The following is a 17,600-nucleotide window of genomic DNA, read 5'->3' as shown; positions in this document are numbered from 1 at the left end:
CGGGATACAAACATACAAAAAATCAGTTGGATTCCTCTACACCAACAAAAAGAACATCGAAGAGGAAATCACCAAATCAATGCCATTTACAGTAGCCCCCAAGAAGATAAAATACTTAGGAATAAATCTTACCAGAGATGTAAAAGACTTATACAAAGAAAACTACAATACTCTCCTTTAAGAAACCAAAAGTGAGCTACATAAGTAAAAAAACATACCTTGCTCATGGATAGGAAGACTTAACATTATAAAAATGTCTATTCTACCAAAAGTGATCTATACATTGAATGCAATTCCGATCCAAATTCCAACGACATTCTTTAGTGAGATGGAGAAACAAATCACCAACTTCATATGGCAGGAAAAGAGGCCCTGGATAAGTAAAGCATTACTGAAAAAGAAGAGCAAAGTGGGAGGCCTTATTCTACCTGATTTTAGAACCGATTATACTACACTGCCACAGTAGTCAAAACAGCCTGGTACTGGTACAACAACAGACACATAGACTAATGGAACAGAATTGAGAATCCAGATATAAATCCATCCACGTTTGAGCAGTTGATATTTGACAAAGGTCCCAAAACAGTTAAATGGGGGAAAAGACAGCCTTTTTAACAAATGGTGCTGGCATAACTGGATTTCCATCTGCAAAAAAATGAAACAAGACCCATACCTCACTCCATGTGCAAAAACTAACTCAAAATGGATCAAAGACCTAAATACAAAATCTAAAACAATGAAGATCATGGAAAAAAAAAATAGGGACAACGTTAGGAGCCCAATACATGGCATAAACAGTATACAGAACATTACTTACAATGCAGAAGAAAAACTAGATAACTGAGAAAATAACTAAAAATCAAACACCTGTGCTCATCTCAAGACTTCACCAAAAAAGTAAAAAGATTACCTACAGAAACTGGGAAAAAGTTTTTAGCTGTGACATTTCCAATTAGCGTCTGATCTCTAAAATCTACATGAGACTGCAAAAACTCAACTGCAAGAAGACAACCCAATTAAAAAATGGACAAAAGATATGAACAGACACTTCACTAAAGAAGGCATTCAGGTAGCTAACAGATATATGAGGAAATGGTCACGATCATTAGCCATTAGACAAATGCAGATCAAAACTACAATGAGATTTCATCTCACTCCAACAAGGTTGGCATTAATCCAAAAAACACAAAACAATAAATGTTGGAGAGGCTGTGGAGAAATTGGAACACTTACACACTGCTGGAGGAATGTCAAATGGTACAACCACTTTGGAAATCGATTTGGCGCTTCCTTAAAAAGCTAGAAATGGAACTACCATAGGATCCAGCAATCCCACTCCTTGGAATATATCCTAGAGAAGTAAGAGCCTTTACACGAACAGATACATGCACACCCGTGTTCATTTCAGCACTGTTTATAATAGCAAAAAGATGGAAGCAACCAAGGCGCCCATGAGCGGATGAATGGATAAATAAATTATGGTATGTTCACAGAATGGAATACTACACATCGATAAAGAACAGTGATGAATCTGTGAAACATTTCATAACATGGAGGAATCTGGAAGGCATTATGCTGAGTGAAATTAGTTGCAAAAGGACAAATATTGTATAAGACCACTATTATAAGAACTCAAGAAATAGTTTAAACAGAGAAGGAAATATTCTTTGATGGTTACGAGAGGGGGACGGAGGGAGGGTAGGAGAGGGGTACTCACTAATTAGATAGTAGATAAGAACTACTTTAGGTGACGGAAAGACAACACACAATACAGGCGAAATCAGTACAACTTGACTAAACCAAAAGCAAAGAAGTTTCCGAAAAAAACTGAATGCTTCGAAGGCCAGTGTAGCAAGGGTGGGGGTTTGGGGGCCGTGGTTTCAGGGGACATCTAAGTCAATTGGCATAATAAAATCTATTAAGAAAACATTCTGCATCCCACCTTGGAGAGAGGCGTCTGCAAGTGGCAATTTAAGATGCATCAATTGGTCTCAACCCACCTGGACCAAAGGAGGATGAAGAACACCAAGGACACAAGGTAATTACAAGCCCAAGAGACAGAAAGGGACACATAAGCCAGAGACTACATCAGCCTGAGACCAGAAGAGCTAGAGGGTGCCCAGCTACAACCGATGACTGCCCTGTCAGGGACCACAATAGAGAACCCCTGATGGAGCAGGAGAGCATTAGGATGCAGACCCCAAATTCTTGTAAAAAGATCAGACTTACTGGTCTGACTGAGACTAGAAGGACTCCGGTGGTCATGGCCCCCAGACCTTCTGTTGGCCCAGGACAGGAACCATTCCCAAAGCTAACTCTTCAGACTGGGGTTGGACTTAACAGTGGGTTGGAGAGGGATACTGGTGAGGAGTGAGCTTCTTGGATCAGGTGGACACTTGAGGCTATGTTGGGATCTCCTCCCTGGAGGGGAGATGATATGGTAGACAGGGTTAGAAGCTGGTGAAATGGACACGCAAAGAGAGAGTGGAGGGAGAGAGTGGGCTGTCTCATTAGGGGGAGAGCAGTTGGGAGTATGTAGCAAGGTGTATATAAGTTTGTGTGTGAGAGACTGACTTGATTTGTTAACTTTCACTTAAAGCACAAAAAAAAAAAAGGCTTCTCTTCAGGTTGTAAAGAGTCCCTGGGTGGGACAAATGGTTAACGTGTACTCAGGTGCTAACTGAAAGGTTGAAGGTCCGAGTCCACTCAGAGGCACCTAGGAAGAAAGGTCTGGTAAACTACTTCCAAAAAATTAGCCATTGTAAACCCTAAGTGTTGCAGTTCTACTCTGGCACACATGGGTTGCCACGAGCCGGGGTCAACTTGATGGCACCTGGTTAGTCAGTGTCTTAGTCATCTAGTGCTGCTATAACAGAAATACCTCAAGTGAATGGCTTTAACAAAGAGAAATTCATTCTCTCGCAGTCTAGGAGGCTAGCCATCCAAATTCAGGGTATCAGCTCTAGGAGGCGGCTTTCTCTCTCTGTTGGTTCTGGGGAAAGGTCCTTGTCATCAGGTTTCCCCTGGTCTAGGAGCTTCTCAGCGCAGGAACCCCAGGGCCCAAAAGATCAGCTCTGCTCCTTGTGTTGCTTTCTTGGTGATAGGAGATCCACCTCCCTCTTTGCTTGCTTCTCTCTTTCATGTCTCAAAAGAGATTGGTTTAAGACACAACCTCATCTTGTAGATTGCATCTTGTCTTGGTAACATAACTGGTGCTAATCCCACCTCATTGACATCATAGAGGTGGGATTTACAACTGTCTTAGTCATCTACTAAACCCTGGTGGCATAGTGGTGAAGTACTATGGCTGCTAACCAAAAAGTCGGCAGTTCGAATCCGCCAGGCAGTCCTTAGAAACTCTATGGGACAGTTCTACTCTATCCTATAGGGTCGCTATGAGTCGGAATCCACTCGATGGCAGTAGGTTTGGTTTTGGTTTTAGTAGTCATCTAGTGCTGCTATAACAGAAATACCACAAGTGAATGGCTTTATCGTGGTCTAGTAAGCTAGAAGCCCAAATTCAGGGCATCAGCTCCAGGGGAAGGCTTTCTCTCTGTCAGCTCTAGAGGAAGGTCCTGGTCATCAATCTTCCCCTGAACTGGCATCTTCTCCGTGCAGGAACCTGGATCGAAAGAATGCACCAGTTCCCGGTGCTTCTTTCTTGGTGTATGAGGTCCCCACTCTCTGCTTGCTTCCTTTACCTTTTATCTCTTGTAAGATAAAAGGTGTTTCAGGCCACACTCCAGGGAAACTCCCTTTACATTGGATCAAGGATGTGACCTTAGTAAGGGTGTTACAATCCCACCCTAATCCTCTTTAACATAAAATTGCTATCATAAAATGGAGGACAATCAAACAATACTGGGAATCATGGCCTAATCAAGTTGACACATATTTTGGGGGGACACAATTCAATCCATTAACAAGAACACATAGGAAAATTGTATCAGATGCCAAATGGTGGACAGTAACACAATATTGGGAATCATGGACTAGCCAAGTTGACATGTATTTGTGGGGGACACAGTTCAATCCATGATATTCCACCCTTTGGCTCCCAAAAATTCATGACCTTACCACAAAATCCAAAAATTCCTCTTCATTTGTGAAATCTGGTTCCAAAGTACAATGGTGAAACAGGTTCAAGCTAGACATTTCCATTATAAATGGGAGAAATTGGATGGAAAGAAGGGATAACAGGCACCAAGCAAGTCAGCAGAACACATTACATTAGCCCTCAAGGCTTGAAAATAATCCTCTGTTCTCTGAGACCATTTACACAATGCCCCTGCCCTCCAGACTCAGGATGTTGGCCACATTCCCCAGATTCTGAGTGGAGGCCCCTCTGCCCTGGGCTTCAGCTCCACCTTTCAGGGTCACTGGAAAGACAACTGTGCTTCCTTAGCCCCCGGGCAACCCCATTCTCGTACTCCCTCTGCTTATCTCCTCCACCCTTTGAGACCCTTGAGGCCATGGCCCTATCCTGTGAGACTGAGGCAGCTCTGCTTCCTGTGTTCCTTGTCTCTTCAGCTTCTGCTTCCTGGTTCTTTGGCCTCTTGGCCCCTCATGCCTTGCTGTCTGCCCTGCTTGGGCAAACGTTCTAAAGCTCCATAGCTCCACAGATAAGTGCCTGGAGGTACCCCACTCTGTCAGTAAACTTTGGCTGGAAGGCACTCAACACTCTCACTCTGCTCCATGAGTCGGTTCCAACACTATCTCTCACTGGTGTCCTGGTTCTGCTGCTGCAGGTTGCCTGCTGCGGCTTTTCTCCATCTGTGCTATCACCAGCATAACAGGTCTACTCATTTCCTTCTGAGTCCTCACCAGAATTGTCTGATGTCCATAATCCCACCAACAGTCTCTTCAAGGCAATCTAGGCTTTTACCATTAGGCACTTTAAAACTCTTCCAGCCTCTATCCATTCACAGTTTCAAAACTGCTTCCACATTTTAGGTGTCTGTTACATCAGCACCCCACTCTTGGTACCAAGTTCTGTCTTAGTTATCTAGTGGTGCTGCAACCGAAATACCACAAGTGAATGACTTTAACAAAGAGAAATTCTTTCACAGTTTAGGAGGGTAGAAGTCTGTATTCAGGGTGCCAGCTCTAGGGAAAGACTTTCTCTTTTCATTCTGGGGAAGGTCCTCGTCTTCAATCTTCTCCTTGTCTGGGAGCTTCTCAGCATAGGAACCTGGGTTCCAAAAGACACGCTCTGCTCCTGGTGCTGCTTTCTTTGTAGTATGAAGCGTGTGTGTCGTCCCCTCGTGCACTCTTCTCTCTCACATCTCAAAAAGAGATAGGCTTAAAACACAACCTAACCTTGTAGATTGAGTCCTGCTTCATTAACGTAACTGCTGCTGATCGCACCTCATTAACATCATAGAGGTAGGATTTATAACACATAGAAAAATTATATCCGATGACAAAAAGGTGGGCAATCACACAACACTGGGAATCACACACTAGCCAAGTTGACTCGTATTTTTGGGGGACACAGTTCAGTCCATGACAGTTGGGTTGTAAGATGCTTTTCTTTCCAGTCTATTGTCCCTTTGTGTTTGCCCTTTTAAAATAAAAAAAAAAAAGGAGCACATAAAAGCAATTTGCTTTCTTTTTAAAATTATGTTATTGTTGTTAGTTGCTGTCCAGTCGATTCCAAGTCATGAAGACCCCACGTGTGCAGAGTAGAACTGTGCTCCATAGGGTTCTCAAGGCTGTGACCTTTCAGAAGCAAATTGCCAGACCTGTCTTCTGAAGAGCCTCTGGGTGGGTTCGAACTGCCAGTCTTTCAGCTAGTAGTGGAGCGTTTGACCATTTGCCTTACCCAGGGACTATACCCAAAACCAAATCCATTGCCTTCAAGCGGTTTCTGACTCATAGCAACCCTATGGGACAGGTTAGAACTGCCCCATAGGATTTCCAATGCTGTAAATCTTTACAAAAGCAGGCTGGCACATCTTTCTCTCACAGAGCTGCTAGTGGGTTTGAACTGCTGACCTTTTGGTTAGCAACTGAGCGCTTTAACTGCTGCGCCACCGGGGCTCCTTCCAGGGAATATAAAAAACAAACCAAACCTGTTGCTGTCGAGTCGATTCTGACTCCTAGCGACCCTATAGGGCAGAGTAGAACTGCCCCGTAGGGTTTCCAAGGAGCGCGTGGTGGATTTCAACTGCCGACCTTTTGATTAGCAGCCGTAGTTCTTAACCACTGCACCACCAGGGGCTATGGTTGCAATTCATTAATGCGTTTTCAGGACAAACGCCAAGCGATACATTTGATTCTCTTAGCTCTTAATATATCCCACCCTGACCGTATGCGTGTCAGTAAGCAACTTCGCATTCGTGGCCCCAGTGACACACCAAGGCCAGGGCCTCCTGGTATCTCTTACTGCCTTGTTCAGTGCTTCTTGTGGCAGAGATTGTCAAGGCTGCATCACCTGTTTTTCTTTTTATAATAAGTTCAAATTTTTCGTTCCTTTGTGACAGACATTTGCTCTTGGTTGTTTTGGAAGATGATCCTAATATTTCCATTTGTTTCTTAAGTTGCTGATTTTTGGCCTGCTTGCTCACCACGATTATGGCATATCCAGTGACAAATGGTGTTGTTCGTTGAGCACTTACTATGTACTTTGCACAGTCCGAGGTGCATTATATAACTTCAAAAAGAGCCCTAAGGGTAGAAGTCGTTCCTGGGGGTAGATTTGGGTAACTGGCCCACAGGTACACTGCGAGAAATTGGTGGCCCAGGACTGGCTTTAATGCTGAGTACTTTACGTCCTTTGTATGGAAGTCATTTTCATCCTTGGGCCCAGTTCCTCAAAGTGTATGTTTTGGGGGGCGCATGTGTATCATTTCAAAAACTGGAGAAAATCCTTTTCATGATCTTTTAATTGAAAAAAAAAAAGACGGGTTATGTAGAGTCACTGACCTTTGGTGGTACCAGTTTATTGTAAATGTGGGTTTATATCTTCGTTTTTTTGGTCTTATATTCTAGGTCCAAAAGCTGCTTTGCATGTGCCCAGTGGATTTCCATGGGATCTTCCAACTAGATGAAAGGCGGAGAGATGCGGTTATTGCACTGGGTGTTTTTCTCATTGAGTCCGATCTGCAGGTAGGTCTTAATTTAATTAAAAGTATTTCTGCAGTGTAAAAGGGGAGGATACTTATAATTTAAATCTGTGTTGGCTTAAATTTGTATAAAAATATTAGATGCATGTAGAAAACCAAAAACCAAACCCAGTGCCGTTGAGTCGATTCCGACTCATAGTGACCCTAAAGGACAGATTAGAACTGCCCCATAGAGTTTCCGAGGAGCACCTGGCAGATTCGAACTGCCAGCCCTTTGGTTCACAGCCGTAGCACTTAACCACTATGCCTCCAGGGTTTCCAAGATGTAGAAGACCCTAATAAAAGTGGTTGGAGGGGAGGGCGAGACAGGGCAAACGAAACAGATGAGAATGAGATTTCTTTAATGTGTACCTTCTTATGTAAATTTGTGTTTTGAGCTGTGTAAATATGTCTTGAAGTTAAAAAAAAAATTTTTTTTTTTTGAGGGTGGGGTAGGTAGAATGTTAAAATGCTTTGTGAAGTAACTGTGTGCTCCCTAGAGTTTACTTGATTTTCAAGCCTAGGTAAAACACTAGGGAGTTAGAATCCACATAACCGTTTCTTTCCTTCCAAAAGGACAATATTATTTAAGATAATTTTGATAAAATACCATCTTTTTCAAAACTGTGTTAGCTATAAATTAAGTTTTAGAATACATTTAATGTACCTTTTAAGAGGAATTTAAAAACCAACTTTGTAGCTCCAACAGAAAATGGTATTGGCTGTTATATTTTGTAGTTAAGTCTCCGCAGGAGAAAAGATTTGGAGATCTGCTCCCATAAAGATTACAGCCTAGGAAGCTCTGTGGGTAGTTCTGCCTTGTTATGTGAAAATCCATTGCAGTGGAATCTATTCTGACTCATAGCAACCGTATAGGACAGAGTAGAACTACCCTGTAGGGTTTCTAAGGAGCAGCTGGTAGATTTGAACTGCCAGCATTTTGGTTAGCAGCTGAGCTCTTAACCACTGCACTACCATGGCTCTTAGTCAGGATTGACTCGACAGCACACAACCACAACAACAAAGGCTAATTGAAGCAAATAATGGGTCACTGAGTGGACAGTTATTTATCTGTTTATTTCTTTTTATTATTACCGAGAATCATTTTTTAATTCTAAGTTTAATTGTGATATGATAGGAAAGTAAAGATAATACATACGTGAATTTTTATTTATCCAAAAAAGTTTGTACGTCTGGGAAATTTTACTTCAATAAGCATTAATATTTTTGACAGAGTATTTTAATATTGGAAAATAGCATATTAAACGTTTTGATTATAGAGTAATATTTAAAAAATTAAATATAGTGCTGGACCAGGGCCACATGGAAACTAAAACTGGACATATATAACCTGCAATTTAATTCTTCTTCTCTGTATTTATTTGTAAATGTGAAAAGAAAACCATTTCTACTTTTCTATTTGCCAAATCCGACTTAAATTTAAAATGAATTAGGAAGAGATAAAAATAATTTTAAAAAATCTGTATAAGAATTTCCTGCTGTTCAAATGTGCATTATTTGAAAGTATCTTTACTTGATAGAGGCCTGTAAAAGGGCTGTACTTGCTGTGCTAGGGTTTTCGAGGTGGCATAGAAGAGAAGGTATGGATTAGCCTAGGGGAGGTTAGGGTTCCTGGTGTGAACTGGCAGAGCCACAGGTGGCGAGGGGTGTTATCTGGCTGCTTCCACTGGGCCTCACAGACACCAGGAGAGGAGCCCAGTTTGCTTTGTCACCCCTGAGCTCCAAGGACCAGCTTCCTTGTTTCACCTGCTGTTTACACAACTTGCCTCTGTCTAGGATGGGCTATGGCATTGGCTTCCTTTGTGTCCAGTCAGGATGCTGGCCTGGCAGCAGCTGCGGCCAAAGGTGGTTTTACCCACAGTGTGCTACAAAAACCATAACCAGTTCCGTAGGAAAGAGCTGTCTGTTTTTGCTAAAGAAAAATTCCCTGTTTGTTCCAGTTATCTGTTGTGGAATAACAGACTACCCTGTAATTTAGTGACATAGCTATATGTATCCTGGTGTCTGTGAAGCTCTGTGGAAGCTATGAGTCAGAATCGATTCGACGGCAGTGGGTTTATATACATGTGTATATATATACACACACATATACGTGCACATACATACATACACCAGAGCTAAAAGGAGACAGAAGCAAGCAGAGAGGGAAAAGACCTCACTACTACCAAGAAGAACCAGGAGCGGTGTGTGTCCTTTGGACCCAGGGTCCCTGTGCTGAGAAACTCCTAGACCCCGGGGAAGATAGATGCCAATCCACGTGAAGATTGCCCAGGAGGAGACGCTCAGAGACAAGGACCTTCCTCTAGGGCCAATAGAGAAAGAAAGCCTTTCACTATAGCTGGCACCCTGAATTCAGACTTCTACCCTCCTAAACTGTGAGAAAATAGAATTCTATTTGTTAAACCCACCCACTTGTGCTATTTCTGTTATAGCAGCACTGGATAACTAAGAAGGAGCCCTGGTAGTGCAGTGGTTAAAGCCATTGACTGCAAACCGAAAGGTCAGAGGTACGAAAGAAAACACTAGCTGTTCCACGGGGGAGTGATGCTGCAGTCTGCTTCTGTAGAGATTTATAGCCTTGGAAACCGTATGGGGTCATTATGAGTCAGAATCATTTCAGTAGTAGTGGGTTTGGTTTTTGGTTTTAGATACCTAAGATACCTGTTACTTCCCTAATAATCCCCCATGACTGTGAGTATGGTCTGTGAGTTCTGTGTGGCCATTGCAGTGAATCATCAAACCCAGCAAAGAAATAGACATTGCCATGAGAGGGGTGGCTGGTATCAGAATTGATAAAGTTAGAGGGTGAAGATATGTCTGACCTCCATCTCATAGAAATCAGCCATGGGCTATTGATGCAATCTTTCTTCTCCCCCCTTGTGAAGTTAGATGAGGACGTCTGAGGCCCCACACCACCGTTTTTACACATTATCACCCTCCTTTTCAGAGCCGTTTCTTCCTCGTTAACATAAACTCACTGCCCCCTAAGGTCCTATCCAATCTTTCAAGTTGCTTTTGTCATTTTGATCCCATATAGATAATTCTTAAAAAAGCGTAATACTTAAACACTGCATGTTTTTAGTATTTCAGAACATTAAATAGTATTCTCCTTATCTGGAGCAGCTGTAAATAAGGAAATAAAATAGTCAGTGATGGAAGATTACAAAGTTATATGTTGAATGGCTAGTTTGGAAACCAAAAGAAAATAATTTTTCCATTGGGCTAATATTGGCTATAAAGTATAATGTGTAATATGAGAGGAGCAAGAGAAAACAAAACAAAAAAAAGATAACAAGAAAGAAGACAAAGGCCGTGAGCAACAGAAGCATCACTGAGTCAGGAGCTCTTACCTGGGGTCCATCGATAGGGTTGGGGGTTGCCTGTGCCCCCCTCAGTGTACACGGTTTTGAGTGTGTATGCACACACATACCTTCTTCTGGAGAGCCCCTTGTCGGGGCCTGGCCCCAGTGGAGGCCGGAGCCACTGCCAGACCTTGAGCTCCAGAAGGGCAGGTTAGAATCCACTGTGGGAAAAGAGGTTGAGAGGCCATGTGAATTTACGTGCTCTTTATGTTGTCTTTGAAGAATCTTTGAAGTGATTAGAATGTTGATGTGCCCTACTTTGCTTTGAACTTGACTTACACAGAAAAGATACTAGTTGTGTATTTCATTAAATGTGATCTTTCTCTTTTAGCACAAAGATTCCATTGTTCCTTACCTTCTTCGGCTTCTTAAAGGTCTTCCCAAAGTGTACTGGGTAGAAGAAAGCACAGCTCGGAAAGGCAGAGGTAATTTTGTATAATGTTTTCCCAGAATATATACGCTGTGTGTTCTGTAAGGATCAAGTGTAGTTTCTAGCTGGTGTATCTCCCGGCTGTGAGATGACTGCCTTTAACAATGTGGGCTGAGTTTACTCACCTCCACAGCACGTGAGCCAGGGAGGGCAAGGCAGGACGAAGTAAGCGGGTTTTCCATTGTATTGAGAGTTAGCAAGAACTTTCAGACCTTCAGGAACCTTGTCTCATGTCTGTTTTGCCAGAATTAGGTCACCTGCCCATCCCCACACCAGTCTGAATTACGCTTAGATTGATAGGCTCCCTTGTGGAGTGGTGGAGCCTTGTTGGCACAGTGGTTAAAACGCTCTGCTGCTGATCGAAAGGTCAGTGGTTTAAACCTACCAGCCAACCCACAGGAGAAAGATGTGGCAGTCTGCTTCCACAAAGATTTATAGCCCTGGAAACCCTGTGGGGCAGTTCTGGGGTTGTTAGGAGCAGGAATTGGGTCGATGGCAGTGGGTTTTTGGTTCTCCTGGGGTAAGGTTAGTTCTCCAGGGGGCATTGCTGCTGCTCAAAGGGAAGAGTGCCATGGGTATTGGGACTCAGCCATGGTGTTCACTGTAGTTTTATCAGTTTGCTGCTCTTACTAAGTCTCAAACTTTGCGCTTTTAGAAATATAATAAATTCATGTGTGTTTCTTTTCCTTTTTACAAATAGCTTTATTGAGAATTCACGTATCATGCACCTCACCCATTTAAAATGTACAATTCATTGTTTTTAGTATATTCACAGATACATGTAACTATCACCACAGTCAATTTTAGAACGTTTTCATCACCTCAAATAGAACCCTCATATATCCTTCTGTTATCATCCTCCCCCCATTTCCCAACCACCATCACCCTAACACCAGCCCTAAACATTTGCCGATCTGTTTTCTTTCTCTATAGATTTCTCACTTCTGGACTTTCATATGTATGGAATCATATAATAGGTGGTCTTTTGTGACTGGCTCTTTCACTTGGCATAAAGTTTTTGAGATTCATCCATGCTTTAGGATGTATCAGTATTTCTCTTTATGGTTGAGTATTGTTCACTGTATGGATATACCACATTTTGTTTATCCATTTGTCAGTTGATGGACTTTTGGGTTGTTGCCACCTTTTGGCTATTATGAATAATGCTGCTATAAATATTCATGTACAGGTTTCTTTGGACAAGTGTTTTCACTTCTCTTGGGTGTATACCCAGGAGTGGAACTGCTGGGTTATATGGTAACTCTGTGTTTCATTGTTTGAGCAACTGTCAGATGTTTTCCAAAGGAGCTGTACCATTTTATATTCCTACCATCATTGTATGAGGGTTCCAACTTCTCCATATTCTCTACAACACTTGTTATTACTGGACTTTTTTTTTTTTAATTGTGCTTTAAGTGAAAGTTTACAGATCAAATCAGTCTCTCATGCAAAAATTTATATGCATCTTGCTATGCGCTCCTAGTTGCTCTCCCCTTAATGAGACAGCACACTCCTTCCCTCCACCCTATATTCCCCGTGTCCATTCAGTCAGCTTCTGTCCCCCTCTGCCTTCTTACCTCCCCTCCAGACAGTCTCATGTGTCCACTTGAGCTGAGAAGCTCATTCCTCACCAGTATCATTTTCTTTCCCACAGTCCAGTCCAATCCCTGTCTGAAGAGTTGGCTTTGGGAATGGTCCCAGTCTTGGGCCAGCAGAAGGTCCGGGGACCATGACCTCCAGGGTCCCTCTAGTTTCAGTCAGACCATTAAGTCTGGTTTTTTAAACAAGATTTTGAGATCTGCATCCCACTGCTCTCCTGTTCCTCTGTTGTGTTCGCTGTCAGGGCAGTCATTGGTTGTAGCTGGGCACCATCTAGTTCTCCTGGTCTCAGGCTGATGTAGTCTCTGATTTATGTGGCCCTTTCTGTCTCTTGGGCTCATAATTACCTTGTGTCTTTGGTGTTCTTCATTCTCCTTTGCTCCAGGTGGGTTGAGACCAGTTGATGCATCTTAGATGGCCACTTGCTAGTGTTTAAGACCCCAGACACCACTCACCAAAGTGAGATGCAGAATGTTTTCTTAATAGATTTTATCATGCCAGTTGACCTAGATGTATTATCGGACTTTTTGATTCTAGCTATCCTTATAGGTGTGAAGTAGTATCTTGTTGTGGTTTTGATTTTGACTTTGTATTTTGAGGGAGACAGTGGAGAAATAACTCACAGTAGAAATTGCCATCAGAGAGCCTAGGAATATTGGGGTGATTGAGTACTTAGTAGTAGCCGTACCATGGAAACCCTGGTGGCGTAGTGGTTAAGTGCTATGGTTGCTAACCAAAAGGTCAGCAGTTCAAATCCACCAGGTACTCCTTGGAAACTCTATGGGGCAGTTCTGTTCTGTCCTATAGGGTTACTATGAGTTGGAATTGCCTTGACGGCAACAGGTTTTAACGGGTGCCATTGGCATCCTGGCCTTCTTTGATTCCTGCTCATTTTCAGAGCTCGTTTCTTCCGTTTCTCCATTGATACTGTGAGTTTCAGGGTACAAGATCAATACACAAAATTCAGTTGTATTTTGATATACCAGCAATGAACAATCTGAAAAGGAAATTAAGAAAACGTTTACAATAGTATGAAAAGAATCAAATATTTAGGAATAAATTTCACTGATGAGGTGCAAGACTTGTACACTGAGAACAATAAAAAATTGCTGAAAGAAATTAAAGAAGACCTAAATAAATAGAAAGACATTCTGCGTTCATGGATTAGAAGCCTTAATATCATTAAGATGGCAGTGCTCCCCAAACCAACCTACAGATTCAGTGCAATACCGTCAGAATCCCACCTGACGTGCTTATAGAAATTGACTAGCTGATTCTAAAATTCGTATAAAATTGCAAGGGACCCAGAATAGCTAAAATGATCTTCAAAAATAACGAAGTAGGAGAACTCACATTTCCCAATTTCTACAAATCAGCAGTAACCAAGACTGTGTGATACTGGCACAAGGATAGACATATTCTTAGTGGAATAGAACAGAGAGTCCATAAATAAACCCACACATCTATAATCGGTTGATTTTCAACAATAGTGTCACGACTGTCCAGTGGGGGAAAGAAGAGTCTTTCCAATAAATGGTTCTGGGACAGCTGGATTTCCACATGCAGAGGAATGAAGTTGGACCCCCTACCTCAGATCATATACAAAAATTAACTCAAAATGGACCAAAGACCTAAATATTAGAGCTAAAACCATAAAACTCTTAGAAAAAAAGTAGGGTAAATCTTTATCACCTTGAATTTGGGAAAGGATTCTTAGATATGACACCAAAAACACAAGTAACAACAACAAAAATAAATTGGCCAAAATTAATTTTTTTTAATTTTGATTTTGGTGAAAATAATATACAACAAAGCATATACCCATTCAACAATTTCTACATGTATAATTCGGTAACATTGGTTCCGTTCTTCACGTTGTGTCACCGTTCTCGCTATCTCCACTCATATTGTTTTACCACTGTTTACTTAGACTCACTTTGCCTTAACTTCTCATCTGTGCTTTGGAGTTATTGTTGTCAATTTATCTTATACAGGTAATTCTTTAAAAGAACGCAGTGCTCATGGCAGACATTCTTTACTAATTTAGCTAAACTGTTTAAAGATGCCTTCAGGGGATAATTTTGGCTTGTGGTTTGAAGATTTTCTCAGCGTGATAAATTCAGGGGTTTCTCCAGTCTCAATAGGTCCAGTAAGTCTGGATTCTGTGAGAATTTACAATTCTGTTCCACATTTGTCCCCCTTCTGATTAGGATTAATCGATGATTCCTTGATCAAAATATTTAGTAATGGTACCCTGGCAACATCCACTTTTTCTGGTCTCATAGTGAAGGAGGTGGTAGTTCATGGAGGTAGTTAGACCTGCAGTCTCTTTCCTTCTCCAGTTCCAGAATTTCCTTCTTCCTTTGCTGCTTCAGGTGAATAGAGACTCAGTTGTATCTTGGGTGGCCTCTGGCAAGCTTTTAAGTCCCGGGCACTACTCACTGAACTAGGGAGTGGAACAGAAACTCTGAAAATGGAATTAGGCTAATTGATGGGACAATCCCATGAAGCCATGACCCTGAACCTTCCAGCCAACAGAACTAATCCCATCAGATGTTTGAATGTACCTGAGTAATATCAGCAACTTTAGCCTCTTTTTTTTTTTTTTGGTAAAATTATGTGTAACACAATATTTGCTGTTCTTTTTCTGGTGTGCAATTTAGTGATATCAGTTACACTCATCAAGTTGTTCAGCCATTACCATTAATTGATAAAATCTTTTGTACTCCAGCAGAGTCAGGAAGAAAGTGAAAAGACCCCTGGGTGGACTCAAACCTCCCATCTTCCTGTTAGCAGCCAAGTGTGTTAATCGTTCCCACCACCCAGAGACTCCATTTCATATCATTGGAACAGGGAATTCCTCTCATTTAGCCACATCCAGGGGTAAAAGTTAGTTAACTAATACAACAAAATTTATTGAACACCTCCTTTTTGCAGGCACTGTAATAAAGTAAGCACTTAGAATATAGCAGTGAAAAAAAGATGCCTCTTCTCATGGAGCATATTTTCTAATGAAGACAGACAGACAGGACACAGGAAGCATAATAAATCCTGAAGCATCTAGTACATACCCCAAAGATATTACTGGATCATGGGGTGAATTCAGCACATTGTGCATCAGCCTCTAACCTCTAAGATGACAACACGGTGTGTATGAAGAAGTTAAATCAGCTGTGTCCAGTCTGGCACATGTGCTTAGTCGGAAGAGACTTCAGCCCCTTTCTAGCATGCCGCCTTGTAGTAGAGAGGCTGCAAAACTGAACTGCATCCTATCACAGCTGCAGCTCCTCAAGTGACGTGAACGTCAACAAAGCAAGCACAGCCATAGTATGCTTGGAAGTTGGTCGTGAGCAATGGAGATTGTGGCTGTACCCCGGGGAAACTAGACAGAGATATGTTTGCCTGGTAACAGCAATGTACTGCATATACCCGATCTATAACACCCGACATGTAGCACGTGCCGTATGCTGTTTGAACCTTATTTTTCTTTCTTCCATTCAATTTCATAGCATCTAAAAAAAAAAAAAAAAAATTTTTTTTTTTTAACCTTAGGTTGGTACATTATGTTTGTGGTTTTACACTTTGCATCTCCTGGAAAAGACATGTGAGGCAGTTATTAAAAGGAGTCATTACTTGTTTTCATTGAATGTAAAATTAAAATTTTGATTAAATGAAAAAGAAAGTGAAAAGATAACCCATAGAATGGGAGAAAATATTTGCAAATCATATATATGATAAGGGCTTTGTATTCGGAATACGTAAAGAATGCTTACAATTCAACAATGAAAGGACAACTCAATTTTAAAATGGACAAAAGATCTGAATAGACATTTTTACAGAGGTGGTATACAAATAACCAATAAGCATGAGAAGATGCCCAGTATCATTAATCATCAGGGAAATGCAAATCAAAACCAGAATGAGATACCACTAAGTATGTATTTCTTTTTAACTTGTGTTTTGATTTCTCTTCAGGGTCAAAGGGAAAGGTAAAACAATCTTTTCCTCTTTCCCCTCGACTTCACTCCTCCTTCCCTCCCATTTTTTAAAAAAAATATTTACATAGCTCCACTGTCTGCCAGGCATTGTGCTAAACACTTAAAACACCGATACTCTTATATACTGATTTCCAGAGACTCCCAATCAGCTTGGAAGATCTCCAACATTTTAGGATTCAAGACCCATGAGACTGAAGTTTCCTTGTCATCTACCACTGTTTACCTGTGGCCCACCTTTAGCTGTAGCAGGGGCTGGTGCCTGTAAAGTAGACCGTGGTCCCTTTTTTTTTTTTTTTTTATGTACTTTAGGTGAAGGTTTACAGAATAGACTAGTTTCTCATCACTGAGTACACACGTTGTTCTTTGACATGGGTTAACAACCCCACGACATGTCAGCGCTCTCCCTTCTCAACACTGGGTTCCCTATTACAGCTTTCCTGTTCCCTCCTGTCTTCCAGTCCCTGCCCCAGGGCTGGTACGCCCCTTTAGTCTTATTTTCTTCCATGGGCCTGTTCAGCCTTTGGCTGAAGGGTGACCTCAGGAGTGACTTCACTACTGAGCTGAAAGGGTGTCCAGGGGCCATACTCTCAGGGTTTCTCCAGTCTCTGTCAGGCCAACAAGTCTGGTCTTTCTTTCTGAGATAGAATTTTGTTCTACATTTTCCTCCACCTCTGTTCAGGTCCCTCTATTGTGATCCTTGTCAGAGCAGTCAGTGGTGGTAGTCGGGCACCATCTAGTTGTCCTGGACTCCGTCTGGTGGAGGCCGTGGTAGATGTGGCCCATCAGTCCTTTGGACTAATCTTGCCCTTGTGTCTTTAGTTTTCTTCATTCTTCCTTGCTCCCGAAGGGGTGAGACCATTGGAGTATCCTAGATGGCTGCTTATAAGCTTTTAAGACCCCAGATGCTACTCACCAAAATAGAATGTAGAACATATTCTTTATAAATTGTGTTATGCCAGTTGAGCTATCTGTTCCCTGAGACCCTCAGCCCAGCGATTCAGTCCCTCAGGGAGTTTGGATGTGTCTGTGGAGCTACCATGACCTTGCCTTGTACAGGTTGTGCTGGCTTCCCCAGTATTGTGCA

The 17,600-nt window shown here is 41.9% G+C and overlaps 1 protein-coding gene across 3 annotated transcripts in view; it reads left to right on the top strand.

Moving 5' to 3' along the window:
- PI4KA (phosphatidylinositol 4-kinase alpha) overlaps positions 1–17,600 on the top strand; it is a 155,468-nt gene that overhangs the window by 27,212 nt on the left and 110,656 nt on the right. For 2 of the 3 annotated variants that reach the window (XM_049867016.1, XM_049867020.1), the window contains exons 2-3: positions 6,994–7,110; positions 10,821–10,914. In XM_049867016.1, coding sequence (XP_049722973.1) covers positions 6,994–7,110; positions 10,821–10,914 — 211 coding nt within the window. Of the gene's footprint in view, positions 1–6,993; positions 7,111–10,820; positions 10,915–17,600 lie in introns of those variants that run through there. The other variant, XM_049867018.1, reaches the window with a different exon arrangement.

This window comes from Elephas maximus, chromosome 22, assembly GCF_024166365.1.
Source record: "Elephas maximus indicus isolate mEleMax1 chromosome 22, mEleMax1 primary haplotype, whole genome shotgun sequence".
Taxonomy (NCBI): Eukaryota; Metazoa; Chordata; class Mammalia; order Proboscidea; family Elephantidae; genus Elephas; species Elephas maximus.
Note: the sequence above shows the minus strand (reverse complement) of the source record. Positions and strands in the feature narration are given on the sequence as shown.